Source organism: Gouania willdenowi, chromosome 18 (assembly GCF_900634775.1).
Source record: "Gouania willdenowi chromosome 18, fGouWil2.1, whole genome shotgun sequence".
In the NCBI taxonomy this organism is placed as follows: domain Eukaryota; kingdom Metazoa; phylum Chordata; class Actinopteri; order Blenniiformes; family Gobiesocidae; genus Gouania; species Gouania willdenowi.
This window is the reverse complement of record NC_041061.1, coordinates 7,330,699-7,348,653: the sequence shown is the minus strand read 5'-3', so window position 1 is coordinate 7,348,653 and position 17,955 is coordinate 7,330,699. Positions and strand designations below refer to the sequence as shown.

Genomic DNA, 17,955 nt, shown 5'->3' with positions numbered 1-17,955 from the left:
TCAACCTTAAGGTCAGGACCCCATGGGGGGTCACCCGGAATTAAAATAGGGTCCCTGAAATGTTTAGTAATTAGTAAAAAACAAGAAAAAAAATTAAGACATTCCGCACAATAAATATCAAATAACTGTATCCTATACTATCCTATCCTATAAAATTCAGTATAAAATGTAGGAGGTTACTATGTATTTGTAAGACACTTTAATTAACATGATCAAAAACTAATTCTCAAAAAACAAATTGTCGCCAGATATTGCTGGTGTCAAAATAGGGTCACGACCACAAAAAATAAGCTTTACTTTTTGTCAATTTCTAAAAGTGCTTGATTGCCTAAAACTTAACAAACCCATATGCACATACAGTATGTATCTCTAATTGACCAGAATAACCAGTGAAATAGTAACTAAACTAAGTGTCCATGTGGTTTCTTTAAACTAAATTTAAAATATCTGCTTTCCGCTGCCTTTCATGTTATTCAGTGTTAAAAGTTTCTTGTTAACGACTGATCGTACACCTGATTAAAACTGCGGCAAAGGGTTAAAATCCACAGTGGTGCCTCTCCTGGTGCCTCAGCTCTGATCTGCCCGCCCTGCCCTCATTAAACGACACATATAGGACTGTAAAAAGGCCATAATTGATGACTACTGCTGCCGTGTTTGTAGGTCAGCGATGCTGTAAAGTAGAACATGACTTGTGGCGTAAACCGAGTCTGCTCCGTGTGGAAAAAAACGGAACGAAAATGAGAGAGCGACGAGGCCGTAAACTGGCTTTAATGGGAACCTCCGCCACAGGAAAGCATGAGAACAAGGAGCCGTGAAACAGTTACTGGTGCTAAGAGAAGCTTCCACTGCATCATTACCACTCCGCCACTGTCATATCTTCGTTTCCTGTTGGTCATCAGTTTCCTATTGGCCCCATCATTAGGGTTTCCCAACTCAACCCATCTATCCAAGGCCTTTCTAGGATAGCGATGACTGCAGTTAGCACCTGATTGGACACCTCAGGAAGGAGAAAACTGGTTAAGTCGAGTCAGTGTTTTGTCTTTTCTCGTGATTTAAATTAATTCAATTGAACTCTAACTATATTATTAAAAGTAGAGTTGTTATGGTGTTTATGTAGGGGCCTGCAGAGGTGCAGGGGAGACCTCACAGCTGTCCCATCAGCATACAATGTATGTTTCCTTGCATACAATACAGTAAACTCATGGTTTGAAAGCCTTACTAACCTCTAACCTTTGATTTTCTGTGGTTGTGAAAAACGGGTGGAAATTACAGAATTCGAAAATGGTAATATTGTTATTTTTATTTATGTATTTGTTACTTTAAAGGTGAGAAGGCTTGTTTATGTCACCTTTTTTTTTTTCCAAAGTTTGACAAAGAAATTTAATGTTTGCTGTAATGGTTGTGTTTTGAGCGTGAATTTTGACCCGTATTCAGGACGGTGGATAATAAAAGGGTTAAAAAAGAAACTTGTGAAAATGTTTTTTAAACATATTGCTGAAATGGCAATATGACATGGAATATTTAATCAAGTCCATGTTTTGGGACAATGTTACGCATTTCCATTTACATACAACATTTTTCCTCCATAAACGAGTGGGCAGAGAAACGGAAAAAGCAAATCTCACGCAAAAGACGCGAAAAATCCAAAGTCACACTTTATTTGAAGTTATTACGCTGTCATAATCTGTCATGAACATGAATAAGGTGTCATGAAGGCTGTCATTAAGTGTCTTTCACTAAATTATGACACCTTTGGAGCTATGTTGGCATTTTTTTGTTAGGTGGAGGGATCTAGTGGGGTTATTTTGGGTTAGGGGTTATGGTAACAAATGACACTTAATGAGAGCCATCATGACACCTTAGTAATGCTAATGACAGGTGTCATGTTATAATAATGACGGTGTAATGTCAGCCTTATGTATAAAACTTTAAGTAAAGTGTTTACAATTTTTTTATGGTTGTGGAAAATGGACAGAAATTGCAATATTCGGAAATGGTAACATTGTTATTTTTATTGATTTATTTATAATTTGTTTAAACACTTTTTTAAACATGATCACTAAAATGGCAATATGACATGGAATAAACCCTGACATCCATTTACATTTTCTCCATAAATGTAAGAGCAAAGAAAAGGAATATTGCAATATCTGAAATGGAATCAGCTTTGTGACTTGGACTAAACCCTCACTTACATGTTTTGGGTCAATGTCACGCATTTGAACGACATTCTTTGCCGTGAAACCGGTGGCCTAACGCGTTGCAAGTGTAGCGAAAACTCTTGCAAAATCTTTCAGTCGACTCCTGCAGCTTAAAAATATAAAATTAACAACAATAGTTAAATCATTTACCTGTTTTAAGCATGTCCCGCATGATTTCGGGAAGTTTAATAGCCAGTAATGACATCTGAATAGGGAAATTTGTCTTAAAGGGACCTCGCACTCTTGTAATACTGTACAAGTAATGCTTTTTATATAGAGAGCGCTGTAATATGTTCCAGGTTTATACCTGTTTTAGTTGTCCATTCCACTTCTACCATTTCAAAATAAGAGCCCTTGATATCCCCTTGCTATAAAGAACCTAAACTCCTATATATCAGCATGAGAATAAAAAACAGTTCATATTAAATGACAATAAGCAAGACAAAAAAATGACTGGTCATGATGGATTTGCCCTCACTTCAATCTATCAAGAATCATATCTATAGTAGTGCCTCCATGTATAAAGTTTTATTGTTAAAACAAGCCTGGTGGCCTCCACCACCAGATGTTTCATCCCTTAATGATTGAAAAGTTAAAACTGTTTGAAGTCCTAATGAATTCTTCTTAATGTTTCCTCCCGTCACTTTTTGCTCTTTAACCATTTCACCGTCTTTGTTCTCACGTATCATTTAACCCGACAAACGCTCCCATGGGAACCGAAGGTGGAACCAATGTCTCATTTAGTTTTTGAAGTTTGTGTCTGTTGTGTATATTTCAGGGCCTTTGCCCTCCCTCAGATCCACTATGATGATTGTCCCGCCTCGTGACCCTCATCTGTCCCTGGGCTTTTTCACTCACCCTCTTCAGCTCATTTCCTCCACACTTACTCAAGCTCTCACTGCTCAACATTTCGTGTGTGCGTGATTTGCCGACGGACAAGGAGGAGGTGATGAAGAGGGACACACGCTACGTCAAGGGTCACATAGGCCAATGATGGAGGAAAGCAGCTGCTAGCTAGCATCACGGAGGAGAAACGTCTGTGAACTCCATTTGGAGTCGCAAGAGTTTCGCACACTTATATATTTTATATAAATATTTTAGTATTTGCCGCTCAAAGTTTGAGATATTGTTGATTTAAAGTGATACCAATCCTTCACATGAAAATGAGTAATAACACTTTTTAAATTTTTCAAAACAAAAGTAACTAAATATATATAAATTTAGAACTCTTCACTGTTAAAAAAAATGAAAACATTTTTGCAATCTGACCACAGGGTATCACAACCACTCATTTACTTTTTATTATGGCAGTGGCTATTCGTACGGTTGCCGTATCAATATACCGACATCCCAGTTTAGGTCACGTGATTGGTCATTCATTGGTCAGTTTAAGTCACGTGACTAAGAGTAAACCTTACCCTAAACCTAACCCTAAAAATTGTTGCGATATAAGGTTATAACCTGACCTTAAACCTAATCCTAACCCCAACCTACGTACGTGTGCTTCGCTAATCGTACTAATAGCACCGGGGGTCGTCCGTACGGCAACCATACAAATAGACACTTTCTTTTATTATTCCTGTTGCAGTTTGTTTTGAGAGATCCATATTGCTTTATCAATTCTACACATTAAGAAAAAAAAAAAAAAAAAAACGCAAGAGTTTTTTCAACATAAAGAAATTGAACAGTTTTGATCATACTGTGTGTGGTGTGCTATGATAATCTCATAACGATTCTGTCCCACCACTGGTCTAGAAACTATTTATTCAAGCCAGAAGTCTCACGTGATCAAATGTGACTTAAAATCAAAGAAGTAGAAGAAGAATCATGGCAATAACTGGAAAACACAAGACGCGACATGGAAGTGGAGATACTACTAAACACCTCAGACAACGGGATCATCTTATAGGAGGCGTTTGTCTTCCTGGTTTGGGATGGTGGAAAATTGGGAAAAAGCAGCCCGACTTACTCTACTTCTCTGTATGTGTGGTTTTGGATGTTACAATTTTTTGCTGCTGGCAGTAAAACAGGACGGAGACAGAAAACATAACGATAAAGCCTTTTTCCTTCTTTTGTAAATGTGTCTCTTATCGAAGCTTAAAAACGGTTGGTAATCTTGTTGATGGTTTGAGTGTTTGTGTGGAGGTCCTGCATCTGCTCATAAAGCCACCCTTTGTTCTTTCCATATAAGTTTGTGAAATGTGCGTGTCCAGAGGATTCACTGACAGGATGGAAGTTTTCTCTGCGGTAGATACTTTTACCTTATGTGGAGTCGTTTCTGCTTCCTCTGGCATGTGTTGTGTGTGCAGTTTGCACACGATCAGAAAAGCATTGTTCCAATCACGTTGCGCCCAAGTCGGGTTTGTAAATCTCGTTTCTGTGCGTTCAAATCCAAGGTTTAATGTTGCCTGTGAGATCACTGTGCAAGTGAGTGAATGTGTGTGTGTGTGTGGCTGACAGGTCAAAACACATGTATTTGTGGAATAATGACTGAGGAAAAAAAAAAACGGATGTACTAAACTTTTTAAAGATGTTGTTGTAATCACAGGCTGGAAACCAGTTGTTTATTGCTTTGCTTTTGGACTTTCAGTCATTTCTCAGTGTTTCTGTGCTCTTTAAAAAGCGAAAGGATGTTATCTCAAGATCTCGTCTATCTGCATGCATCTACTTCTAAACTTTCAAAAAATGTTCTCTCATCTTCTGTGATCGCGAAAAAAACGGACGTTACGGAATTCACTTCCAGCAAGGAAAATGGTAAACTTTTTATTGTCATTTCTCATACTCACATGCATGTTTTGGGACAATATCATGCATTTACATTCAGTTTTACCCACACGACGAGTGGCAAAGAGGCTGTAATGTCAAATCTCGCACAATTATATCAGTGCAGTTTTTCGCCATAAAACTGGTTGCCTAATGTCTAGCAAGTATAGGCCAAACTATACACACTGATACAATACAATATTTTGAAAAGAAAGACAAAACACAAAAAAATACATTTAGACAAATATTCGTGCTTTTATTCCACTTTAAAATCAAACTGAATACTTCTTGTGACATTTTATGATCACAAGACCCCGTTGCACAATTTCTCATCCCACCCCGAGCAGCAAGTGTACCGAAAAAGTGATGTGCAGGTCAGGTTGTGCAACGTAGTCTCGCGCATTTTTGGTGTGTGCTTTCAGCCCACTTCTATAGCCTAGGAATATCAAATTATCACACTAGTTTACTCAATTAACCATATTAAAACTGTTTGGAATTATTTGGGAAATTTAATAGCCAGTAATGACATCTAATTAGGAAAAACCGATGAATCAAAATTGGATAAACTGATTCAAAGTTGACTTTTCTAGGTTTCCTTTCTGAAGCCTCTCTTTCCATTCATTTGACGAGTCTGTAAATGTCTCTTCCTTTCTCCTCAAGTAGAGTTTGTGTAGGTGGACAGCTGTGCAGCCACCACACAATCCAGCTGCAGAGTTTCTGCTGTGGTGATTTAGAGCCTCCTGAGGATCCTCTACGATGGGATTCCCAAACTCTTTCCTGTTCCTGGTGACCCGTGCGCTGAGGTTGGAAAGTTCCTGTGACCCCAATTATTTCAAACACAGACGCCGTGCACATCTTGGCTTGTGTCTTAGTTTATAGGCACATGTTAAAACATCACAAAGCAGACCAGGAAGTAAACCCGGTGTCACATTCAATCATTGGGGTTAGTTTTATTGGACCAGGATCTGCTCCAGTATCTTTCCAAGGAATGCTTGGAAGGAAATCATCTTAACGGGACCTCATATTTGCCAATGATTTTCCTCTTTATTGTTCAATGATTCTCATAACAGTCGTGTTATGGAAAAAGGATCATCGTAAATTCACCTATTTTTCCATTTTCTATAAGTGCTCATAAAGGCACAGAAGGCAAGCTTATAATAGTAACTTTAGAGACTCAATTCAGGAAGAGGGCTTGTAATTGGAGGGTCGCCGGGTCAAATCCACTTTGAATCCACTGTGGGACATTATCCCTGTTTGGAAAAACTGACAAAATCCCAATCTCAAATATTAATGTAAACTAATGAAACTTAATAATGTGTTTGTTACATTTATGGTTACGGTTATTGTCATGGTTAGAGTTGGAGGCTTAGGATTATGGTGAAATATTTAATAAAATAAAAAAGAATGAAAATGGGATGTTCTCTACTTTTATAAGGGGTTAAATGCAATATTGTCATAGATCTGCAGTTCTCCGGTTTTTAACTTTGGTCTAACTAAACCCTGCTATTAACAGTATTGTCATTTATAACAATACTTAAACTTATCCCACAATATGGGTCACAATATACTGTAGCTGATATACAGTGAGTAGAGGTCTAGTTTGCATTGTTTTCCTTGTGATTGTTGTTTTTTTAATTCAATTCTCTTAGTATAGAAAATTGTTAGACATAATTTTTTTTTTTTTACTATACATATGAATTTTAAGATGTTTTATGGCCCGAAAATTTCTAATCTGTATCTATTACCTATGATTCAGACATGCTAGCATTAGCATCTCTGGTTTACCTACTTTAAAAAGTGCTAGCTACCAAGCTATACGTTCCTTTTTAAAATAAATCACTGTCAAATGTCATTAACTACAAAAAATGTGGCTTTTGTCATAAAGTAGAAGTAAATTGATTTGAATTAAGCCCAGTTTAACAGCTGCTATAGTTATGCAGCTACAAGGTTTTTATTTTTGCTAACCTAGCTCACTTTGGTAAACAAAGTAGGCTAGGTTAGCAACAACCATGTAGCTGCACTTTGGTAAACAAAGTATTTCCTATATGAAATTTGGCACCATAACAGTTTATTATTGTTAACTCATTGGTGTGTTTTACCCATTTAGCTTTGTTAGCCCAAAGAGCTAGCTTTAGTTAGCATGTCTGCTGTTTGTAGGCTACTAACGACTCAGGTTTGTCACTCACTTTTGTTACAAAATGATTAACTCCTCAATTTATGGATCTACGAAAACTACATTTTGAAAGTTTAATATTTACATAGCTGATATGACTATAATAACTTCATAACAAGTTAGTATTAGGACAATGCAATCAGTAGGCTTCTGAAATCATATTATTAATAGCCAAATGTAGATGTGTGATCCTGTCACTTCTAAGAGTTGTGACTATGTTTAATTGTTTAAGAAAATTAGATTAGTTTTTGGCATGCTTGCTAATCCAGTCACACTGAACTCCTTTGGTGGTCTACAATATTTTGTAGATTTGCTTCCTCAGACTAGTGAGTGTGTACAGAAACTGTGTTTACCTGAAGTGAAATATTCGAGCTTCACAACTCTGTCAAGGTCTTTTATTGGAATGTATGTCTGCTTTTGTGGCGTAGACTATACACTTTAATTTTCTATTTCCATTGTCTATTTATGCTCCAAAAATGTGCATGTGTAGCCTTCATTAAAGAGTGGAAAGTTTTCCTCTGATGTTAACTGGAAACCCTAGAATTTAGGGTCTAACTAAACAACATTGAATGTGTGAGGAGGCTTTTGACCACAAATGGCCAGGCCTCAGTCCAACTTTCGCAAAATATAGCAATACTTCTTTCATCATTGTTGACAGGTTGACAGAATGAACTGTTACAGTAAGAAAAGAAAAAAAGGCTAATTTGTTGCAGGTAAGTGGATTTGGCTCATTTTCTTTTAAGATGAGGAGCTACAGTCGGATGACAATGATGGCATGATATCTTTATATTCTGTTTTGGTCATATTTTTCAATCTGTTTCGATTTTTCGATTCTCTATTACGTTTTTTGAACAATAACGTCAGCAGAACTGCCAAATTAGTACATCGACTCCAGGCCCAACACTTCGAGCAATCTGCCATTTTTATTTCTCGCTTTTATTTTGTAGTCCAAGCTCAAGGATGCTGAAGTTATGAGAGGATAAGTCAAAATGTTCGGTTGTTGGATGTAGTAACCCACACGCTTCATTACACCGTCTCCCAGCATCAGAACCTTTTCGAAGTGCCTGGTTGAGTTTTATTTTTCACGGAAATGTACCCACATCTGTGGGTAAGGTCATTTTTGTGTGCGCGAAGCACTTCAAGGATGACTGCTTCTGCAACCTCCACCAGTATAAAGAAGGATTTGCCGAAAGACTTTGTCTGATTGACGGTTCAATTCCTTCTATCTTTGGAGACGATGAACAGAGCACTTCGGTAAGCTGTAAATAACGCTAAAAAGTGTGATGATAAGACGTCCCTGTCATTGTTTTGTTAGCATTAGCAGTTGCATCGTCTTCATATGTTAGCGCTGTGTGCTCATTTTAGATCCTTGATGATATGGAGTACGTGATTTAATTTAAGTCTAAAGTTTTCATTAGTCATTTCATTTTGCCGTTTTCGTCTCCGAAAAGACTGTATTAAAATGCATTTCTTGGCGCTAGTGTTAGCTCGGTGCTTGTGTTAGCTCACTTGTTAGGGTTCTGCAGGTTCATCATCTTCATTTTCATCTCGCTCGCTGGGTCAGACTCTGGTTCAAACATGTAAGGCTGGATGGACAAGTCTTCTGTTGTTGACATTGTGTAAACAACGTGTGAATAAACTTTTTCTGCACCGCTACATAGCCATATCTCTTCTATCAAACTACAAAAATGGCCGAGCAGGGTGGAGTTGAACCTGGAGAGGGGGCGGGGTATGAAGTGTCTCATTTGCATTTAAAGAGACCGCACCAAAACGAGTTGCTCTCAGAAGCACATCAGAAAAGGGGCCTGTGGAGCTATAATAATGAGGAATTCAGACCCAAGCATTGCAGTTCCGCTTATATAGACCACAACTGTATGATTTATATCTAAAAAGGAAGGATTTAAAACCATGATATGTCCCCTTTAAGATGTTTACAATGAATTACATAAGCTACTGCACTGGCTCAATAAACCTTAGGGAGGATTGAGAATAACAAGTAAAGTAAGTTATTTTCACCGGCGTTTTTCTGTACATTCGTCCGTACGTCTGTGAATGTATTGATGTTTGCCAGCAGGATATCTCAAAAAGTTCTGAACGGATTTAAATGAAATAGTGACAGGATAAACAATGTTAAAAGGAAAAAAAACAAGTTTGATTTTGGAGATGATCCGGGAGGTCCTGTAGATACAGATTCCAGAAGAAGTGTTTTAGCAAGGATATTTTAAAAAGTTATTAATAGGTTTATATGACATTTGGTGAGCTAATGGACTATGTCAAGAGGAAGAGTTCAAATTTAGGGATAATCCGATTGTAGATACAGTAACACATTTTGGAGCATAATGTGATTGCTTTGCTGGCACTTTGTGCCTCTAAACTTCTGCTCTTGTTAGTAAAATAACTGCTAATGCTAAATACTTACAGTTTTTTTAGAAACCAACACCTACCAGATGAGAATTTATGAGTGCTCCTTAAAGTGTGTTGGTAATAAATTGTGACATAACTTTTATAAAGTACATCAAAATCTAAAATAGCCAGAATTTCAGAATTTAGAGTTCAGACAAGTTTGATGACTCTTACGAACAACATGTCAAAAACAAAAAGTATGAAGAGTATATCTAGGATCTTTATGGTCTTCAGTGATTCAACAAATATTAAGAATCTAATACCAGGTTGAATTTTAGATGCAAAACAAACTTTAGATTGGGAAGACCACACAGAAGTCCTAGGCATCAAACCTTGTCCATTTTAGCCACTTATTCCTTTCACCTGTCAATCAGATTAGATTAGATTAGAGAAACTTTTTTAATCCTCGATGGAGAAACTCATTTTCCACCAAGTTGCACGATTCTGACATTAACAGTACATGCAGTACGTGTACCGTATAGCTGTTCTGGGTTGTCTTTGTCATCACTAGAACGAATGCCAGATTTTGCTGTGCCTTTTCTCTGCTGTAAAACACAATTTATTCCACAATAACATCTGTGTAGCAGTGAGAGCAGAAGCAGTGGGTCAATACGCGTGTGTTTTATTCAGGTTGTGTTGGTCATTCATCTTTCCTTTTCTGCCTCTTGGTCACCGTGAGTGGGGCAGATGTTGAGTTCCTCTGGATTTCCGTTCATTGTATCCATCCTGGTTTGGTTTTGGGCCTCGACTAATCAAACTCAGTATTTCTTCAGCGATTAAAAAAAAAGAAGTTTTGTAATAAAAACGTTTGGCTTGAAGATTGGAAGGTAATGCCAGTTTAACTTTCTTGAAAAGACTGTAACAAACAAGTTGGGCTGAGCTTGGTTTGTTTGTTTTCTCTTTCATTCCAATAACTTGCAATTGTGTTGTTGGAACTATAAAGTGAGTGAAAACTACCACCGTAACCACTCGTACAACTTTCTGCTGTTTAGAGGTAACTCAGTTCGCGAGGCTTTAATAACGTCTCTGACAAAAGATTTGGTCATGCTACAAACTTTACATTTTTCGTCACAAATCAGGTGTCTTGTTTCCGAATCTTCAACCTACAGATTTTCGACCAAGTAGATCAAATGAATTTTGCTGCTACTGGCTCCAATTTGTCTTTTTTCATCAGCACTACAAGTTAGCATCAGTGTCAAGTCAGAATTAAAAGTGTTTCCCACCCAAAGCATGAATTCACTGTGTCTGTTGTTGTTTAGAGGTTCTCCAGAGCACTTGAAATGTTTGTCACTTTACAACGTTTGTCCCTGTGAGGGCCTGAAAGTGAACCGTACTAAGAAATATTATAGGCTTTTATTTATTTATTTATTTCCTTTTTTGTTTTGGAGGGACAGCACACATTAATGAACATACACTATACAGTGATGTAAATATACAGGAGTTAGCAAAAAAAATTAACATTAAACATAACAAAAACAGCATGAATTACATTGTACACATATACAGACAATATAATTATTGTATATTGTATACTAATGTACTACGCATGCAAAGTCTAACGTCAAAATGAGTCTGTAGTACGTTCCAATTAGATAATATGGAAAGATTGAGTATGCAAGAAATATTCAGATGTATACTATATCGGGACATTTTTTAAGTATGCACGGTGGGCACACTGGTCATACTCAACCGCCCCATGATGCATTTCGAGCGAAACATAAAATGGTCCTGGGACCAGCTTCAAGCTAAAAATCAAACATCCCCTTTTCAAAATAAAAGCATATCTTCTTGTTTTCCATTAGTTTTTTAACGCTTTTGTAAATAGGGCTCTTGTTTTGTGTTTAGTCAGTAGCACAATGGAGGGTCTCCGAAAATGTCAGCATGAAATGTGTTTCCGCGAGTTTTATGGATCAAATGAGCACATGTTGATATTCTACTTGGTTACTTTCTTGCTTAAAATGTTTTTAGAACTTTCAAAGGTGGAGATATTTAGCCTCAGTGAGCTTCAGGTTTTTGTCGTCGTAGGTTCCAAATGTATCTTGAGAAACTTGGAAGTATACTTCAGTGGGAACGCTCATCATCGTAATCATACTAATACTATATAGTAGACCGTATATACTCGTTGAGTTTGTAGTGTATAGTATGGAGTGTGCCATTTAGAACAGCCACAGACAGACATTAATCCATTACTAACCAAAAGACTAACAAATCATGACGACAGAAGTAAACTAGAAAAGCACTTGGAGAACGCAGACCTCTGCCAAGCAGCTCAAGCTCAGCGAACACGCTCCGGTCACGGTAACGTGGTAAACTCAGGATTACCATGACTACCTGTTAATATTGAGCTCTGTTACCATGACTACCTGTCAACATTGAGCTGTTGACTCTGAGAGCACCTCTCATCATCATTTTTTTTTCCTTTTGGTAGCCAGAACATCACCAAAATTGAATTAACTGTTCCTTGTCCCATGTATGAATTTTCCTGAAAATTTAATCCAAATTTGTTCATAACTTTTCAAGTTATCTTGCTAACACCCTGACAGACAGAGAGACAAACGAAGGGTGAAAACATAACTTTACCGCTCTTCCCTTCCGCATCGGTGCTTGGCGGAGGTGATAACACCCAACTGACAACGAGCCCCATTGACACTTGAACCCACAACCTTTGAGTAGAAAGATCTCAATGTGTCACATAGGAAACATGATCAAGTAAACACCAAAACATCCAACTGACCTGCTTTCTCAGGGTTTGGATGGAAAACAAGGAGCTTGTTTTGATTCCTGCGTCTGTCCTAAAACTGTATGTCTTTCCGATGTAAAAGGGAGGGAGTCTCCTCTAATGTTTCCATGTAGATTAAGTAATGGAGCTCTTGGCTAATGCTGAATGCAAACATTTTGATAATTTGACTGGTTAAATTGGTTGAGATATTTTTTTAAGCTTTGAATGAATAAACATCAGAGAGTCTCTCCTGGCCATTCCTCAGATGGTTCCAGACTACAGTAGGGTTCTTTGACCGGCTGCTGTCCCTCTGTACGCTCACTTACATCCTGTCCAGACACTTTTTTATGGTCATATGGCTGCTGACGCGCTGCTTCCTCTCTAAATGAAGGCCACGGCATAGAAACACGACCTCCTCAGAAACAAAAAAAACACGTTTCTGACAAAACGTGGTATCTCGATCGGAATAACACGCTCTGTGTTCAGCTCTTGTGTCCTTTTCTTATTTATTTCTTCCTGTTACTCAGTTCTTTTTCATCTGGAGTCCTTCACAGGCCAGTGTGGGGTTTGAATTCCTCCCTACAGCACTGGAAGCATGTGGAATCTTCTCTTTAATACAGTATTTTCACTGGGAAGTATTAAACCCTTAATGAAACAATAAAACATACTCGCCGGGGGGGGGGGGGGGGGGAAACACACATCCTTTGTCTTATGCAGGGGTGCAGCAGCAATTTTAAAAGTGAGGGTTTTCTAAGGGTAGGGTATTAAATTATTTTACTAAAACCATGATAAAGCTGTTATTAAGTCAGTAATAACTTAATATGTGGCTCTTTGTCTTCATTTTAATTATTATTCCCCCAGAAAACCTTAAAGGGGAACATTTTTTAACCCCTTTTTACCTTTTTTTGTTGGTGATTTTGCTACATCCTTTGTCCCATTTTTGCCTATTTCCCAAAAATGTGACACTTTTTTGTTTTTAACAGATGTTAGCTTCCTTTTGGCAATAAATATTCCTTTTTCCTAATTTTTGTTCATTTTTGCAAGTTATTTTTTGACATTTTTACCTGATTTTTATCCTTTCTTTAACCATTTTTTCCACTTTTCAACCATTTTTCAAACATTTTGCCTCTTTTTGTTTCACATTTTTGCCCTTTTTCACTATTGTTGCCACATTTTGCATTTTGCCATTAAATACCTGGACCTGTTTCCTTTTTCTTGGCTGCTTTTGGCCCATTTTGTTAGTTTTTCACTCTTTTGGACCATTTGTTGCCACCTGTTATTAATTTTTTGCTACTTTACTCATCACTGTTAACTCTTTGTTTACCTTCTCGGAACGGCAGCTTTCGTCAAACGGCTGGCTGTGATTGGCCATTTAATCAATCTAACTGGAGCAATATGTTTTCAACAATGAAACCCTCAGTAAAAAGTGAGGGGGATTAATTTGTGTGTTTATGAAAGTGCGGGTGTTGCATCCCCCACAGGTGAGACGTCCCTCGTCTTATGTAAGGAACTAATGATGGTTCTGCTTCCTGGGTGGATTTCAACTTTGTTTTGGTGCCAGTGCCTGGTACCTGCAGGCGTGGACGCTGGGAAAAACTGGCCCAGCGGTGGAAAGTCACACCTGGCTTCCATCTTAGTGGTGACCTAATGAGTGGTGAGATGTATACTGTAGTTCTGTAGCTACTCTGTGGCACCTTCAGCTGTGTGGGTAAATAAACCTGTTTACCTCATAGTTGCTTTGCTTCACTGAAGAAGCTTTAAAGTGTGTAACGAGTGTTGCTTTGAGTTCCCCAGTGTGCATACTGGTATTAAAGACGAATTAAAGCTTTAATGTAGGTGTGGATTGAGTGACTGCGTGACTTTCTTCTAATAGTGCATGTGTTCAAACAGCCGTATGAGAGCAGACTGTTTATGATGTTTGGCTTTGACTTTGATTTCACCTGTGTAATGTTGGTGTAATTATTTAATATATTTAAATTCATTGTACTGTGTTTTATTTCATTTTTCATTTACTTGTACTTTTTAATTTATCTGATTTAATTGAATTGAATTTTAACTTACTTTGTTTTATTTTTTTTATATCTTATTTTATTTTATTTTATTTTAGATCTTATCTTATTTTACTTCATTTCATTTGACCTACTTTACTTTATTTAAATTAGTTTTTAAGTAACTTCACTCTCTTTTTTAACTTTATTTCTTTATTTTTGTTATTTTATTTTATTTCATTTTGCTTTATTTTTGTCACATTTTGTTTACTTCATTGTCTTACAATTAATTTTTACTTTATTTTATATGAATTTTATTATTTTTTAGATTAAAATTTCATTTCATTTTGCTTTATTTCTTTTCACTTTATTTTACGATTTCACTTTAATTTAACTTTCTTTTTTATTGATTATACTTTTACATTTCTAAATTTTCCTTTTCTTTTTCTCTCCCTATTTTTTTATTTATTAAAGTTTAACAACATTTCTTTGTATGAACATCAGTTTCCAAATATTCTTATTAAAGTCCATTCCTGCTCAGATGCTCATATGTTTACCAATGTTGTGGCTACAAAAGTTAATTAATAAACATAAAGTCACATCAGCTTTGGCTTTTTAACCATTTTAACCATCTTTCCTCTTCTCTGGTCCTCACAGCATGTCCGCCCGGCTCCTACAAACCAGAGGCGGCCCCCGGAGGTCCCGGCACCTGCCTGCCCTGCCCCGACCCCCAGCACACCTCCAGGCCCGGCAGCACCGCCCTGGACGACTGCGTCTGCAAAGATGGCTTTGAGTCGGTCGGCGAGACCTGCCAGGGTACGAACGCTCACTCACGTGTTTGGGACATTTACATTTTTTGCCAATTTTCTTAAGCGCCTTTTTTCATTGACAATAAATATCAATAACATTAAACCAAACGCCTACACACAAAGAAAGTAATAACGAGAAAAACGTAACAGAAATTAAAAGCAATAAATTATAAGAGAGGACTTTTCAAAACACATTACTAAGTACTTTCCAAAGGCAGCTACTGTATATAATAGAAAATCTAAGATATAGAGCACACGTGTCAAACTCATAGCCCAGGTTTAATGACTATTAATTAATAACTTACTATCAAACAGTTAATTAATGCTTTATAATGTATTAACTAATGATAATTAAGGGACCCGTATTGTAAAGGGTAACCCTTCTATTTATTCATGAACAATTAGGTTTTGTTTGCTCAAGCTTTGACAAAATTATCTCCTAGTTTGATTAGTAGATACGTTAACTACGTTTCACTAATTAATGCATATTAACTCATTCAGTGCCAGCCATTTTCGAAATTTCTACCCCACTCAGTGCCAGCCGTTTTAGAGCATTTTGACTAATTTTTAAAGACCCACAGAATATTTTGTGCTATGACAATCTGAATTCTGACACCAGATTCTCAAAGATTAGAGTCTCTTATTACGTCAGAAAAATAATTGTGTTTCTAGCTTGTTTTGTTCTTCTGTAATCAACAGTTGAATAGGGGCAAGTTTCACCCAATCGCCAGTTTGTGACAAAAAACTGAGAAAAATGGCTTTTTCTGAAAAAAAACCTATTAGTGACTTTTTTTTTTGCTTGAGGGACACCTCAACATTGGTTTTATTTTCTAAAACTACAAAAACAACACTGATACCGGGCTTTTGATGACAAAATTATTATTATTTTTGCTATCTGAGTCAGAGTTGAATAGTTTTCTTACTGTATTTTGGCCGTCCTCCAAGTCTCTCCCCCCCGTCAGTTCCCACACACATAACTTCCTCCTCCCGGACATGCCGAGTGTCACCGCTTGCCTCGTTTTTTTAATCGTTTACTCAATAGTCCACTTAGTTCCACACATGCTCTGGTTGAGTGTCAGCTGCTGTGAACTTCAGCATCAACTCTTGTTGCACCATTTTCTGTCTTGTAAACTCCTTTCCTCTCCCTCTGAGCTCTGCCCATCACGGTTGATCTCTCATCCAAAGGTGCGCTGCTGCCACCTACATGTCACCAGTTGGTCACCACATCATGGTACAAGTTAGGTATTCACAGGAAAGCTTCTTCACACTGTCTCCAACAACCCCAGCCGAAAAACACAATTGACGTCTATAGACGTGAACGGCACTTAACGTTCTTAAACCAAATAACTTTTATAGAGGTGAATGGCACTCAATGAGTTGAGGATACTTTTGAAAATGTATTATTTGTAAGGATTTTTTGGGGGTGGGGCAATGGGTGCAAGCGGTGCTTGAAAGTTTGCCTTCGTTCTAAGTGGGGAACACCAAAAAAACCCACTGGGCTAATAGCATTAGTTAAAACAGAGTGCTATGACTTCAGTGTCGCCACCGCGTGTGTAATTGGATTCAGCGTGTTCACCACTTTCCTTTTATCGTGACCTCAAAGATACCATAACCCCCTATTCAAGCCCCAGCCGTTGGAAAGTTGAAGTCAACACATTAAACGCATTAGGCCTGATGCCGTAGCGTCTACCAACACAGGGCGGCTTGCCGTTTTACACGTCAATCCAATTTGTCACTTTTCAGAATAAAATCTGGGGCTTTTCATTTGAGAAACATACAAAACACACACAGATTCAGGTTTTCCTGCAGATTATTGAGCCTTTTTGGTGGTAACAGCCTCAGAAACTCATTAAAAATACCCAGCAAGTAAAAATCCTAAGGATCATGATTTGTTAAACACACACACACACACACACACACACTTCCCAGTGTTAGGTCTCTGCGTTAAACTGAAGTGTTGTTATGATTGGTTTGATTCCCAGAAAAGCCTCCGACTGCTGCCAAAGGTGTGCATAAACATGTTTCACGTTGTTGGGATGTGTGATTGTTAAACCCAAGTGAAAAAATAGCTCCACAGAAACATGAGACCCACAGCATCTTCTTCTTCCAGAAGGTTTTTCCTCAGGCTTCCACCTCATCATCCCTCTGGGAATGAGCGAGTGTTTTCCACTCAGCGCAACACGTCCATTAATCACAGCTTTCAGACACAATGGTCAAAGTGAGACTTAACAACCTGTAAATGTGTGCTTTCCCATTATTTCCAGGAGCAGTAATAATTCCTCCCTCTGAGGCTCAGAGTGAAGCTTTCACCACTTCTGTGGATTCAATGATTAAACTCTCCTGTTTGTTCTCCATCAGTGGTGCACTGCCCACCGCTGACCCCCCCAGAAAACGGCTTCTTCGTGCAGAACGTGTGTAATAATCACTTTGACGCTGCCTGTGGCGTCCGATGCCTGCCGGGGTTCAACCTGCAGGGGACCAGTATCAGACTGTGTCAGGCTGACGGGAGCTGGTCGGGGACGCCTGCCAGCTGCAGAGGTGAGATTAGCACAAATACCATCATGTGACCATAGCAGGACATTTCAAATAGTAACAGTCATCAGAGAAAATTCACTGTACAATACATTTTTTGTCTGTATGATTTCAACCAATTTCCAGTAAAAATTGCTGCATTCACACATTTCCTGTTGAAATCCATGGGTAAAAGTTGAGGGGGGGCAGGGATCAGCTGTGCTTGATCTGTGACGTCACTATTTAACACAAGGGTTCTCAACCATGGGGTTGTGAGACACTGGGAGAGGGTCTCTAGATATCTCCAAGAAATAAAAAACATTTTTTAAACAATTTTAGCCCATTATTTTTACCGTTTTCCTGCAACTACACCAAACTTGCCATATTG

The 17,955-nt window shown here is 37.9% G+C and overlaps 1 protein-coding gene across 2 annotated transcripts in view; it reads left to right on the top strand.

Moving 5' to 3' along the window:
- The window catches only part of svep1 (sushi, von Willebrand factor type A, EGF and pentraxin domain containing 1), a 126,305-nt gene that overhangs the window by 48,375 nt on the left and 59,975 nt on the right, over positions 1–17,955 (top strand). For both annotated transcript variants that reach the window (XM_028473814.1, XM_028473813.1), the window contains exons 4-5: positions 14,905–15,063; positions 17,415–17,594. In XM_028473814.1, the coding sequence (XP_028329615.1) occupies positions 14,905–15,063; positions 17,415–17,594 (339 nt within the window). The remainder of the gene's footprint in view (positions 1–14,904; positions 15,064–17,414; positions 17,595–17,955) is intronic.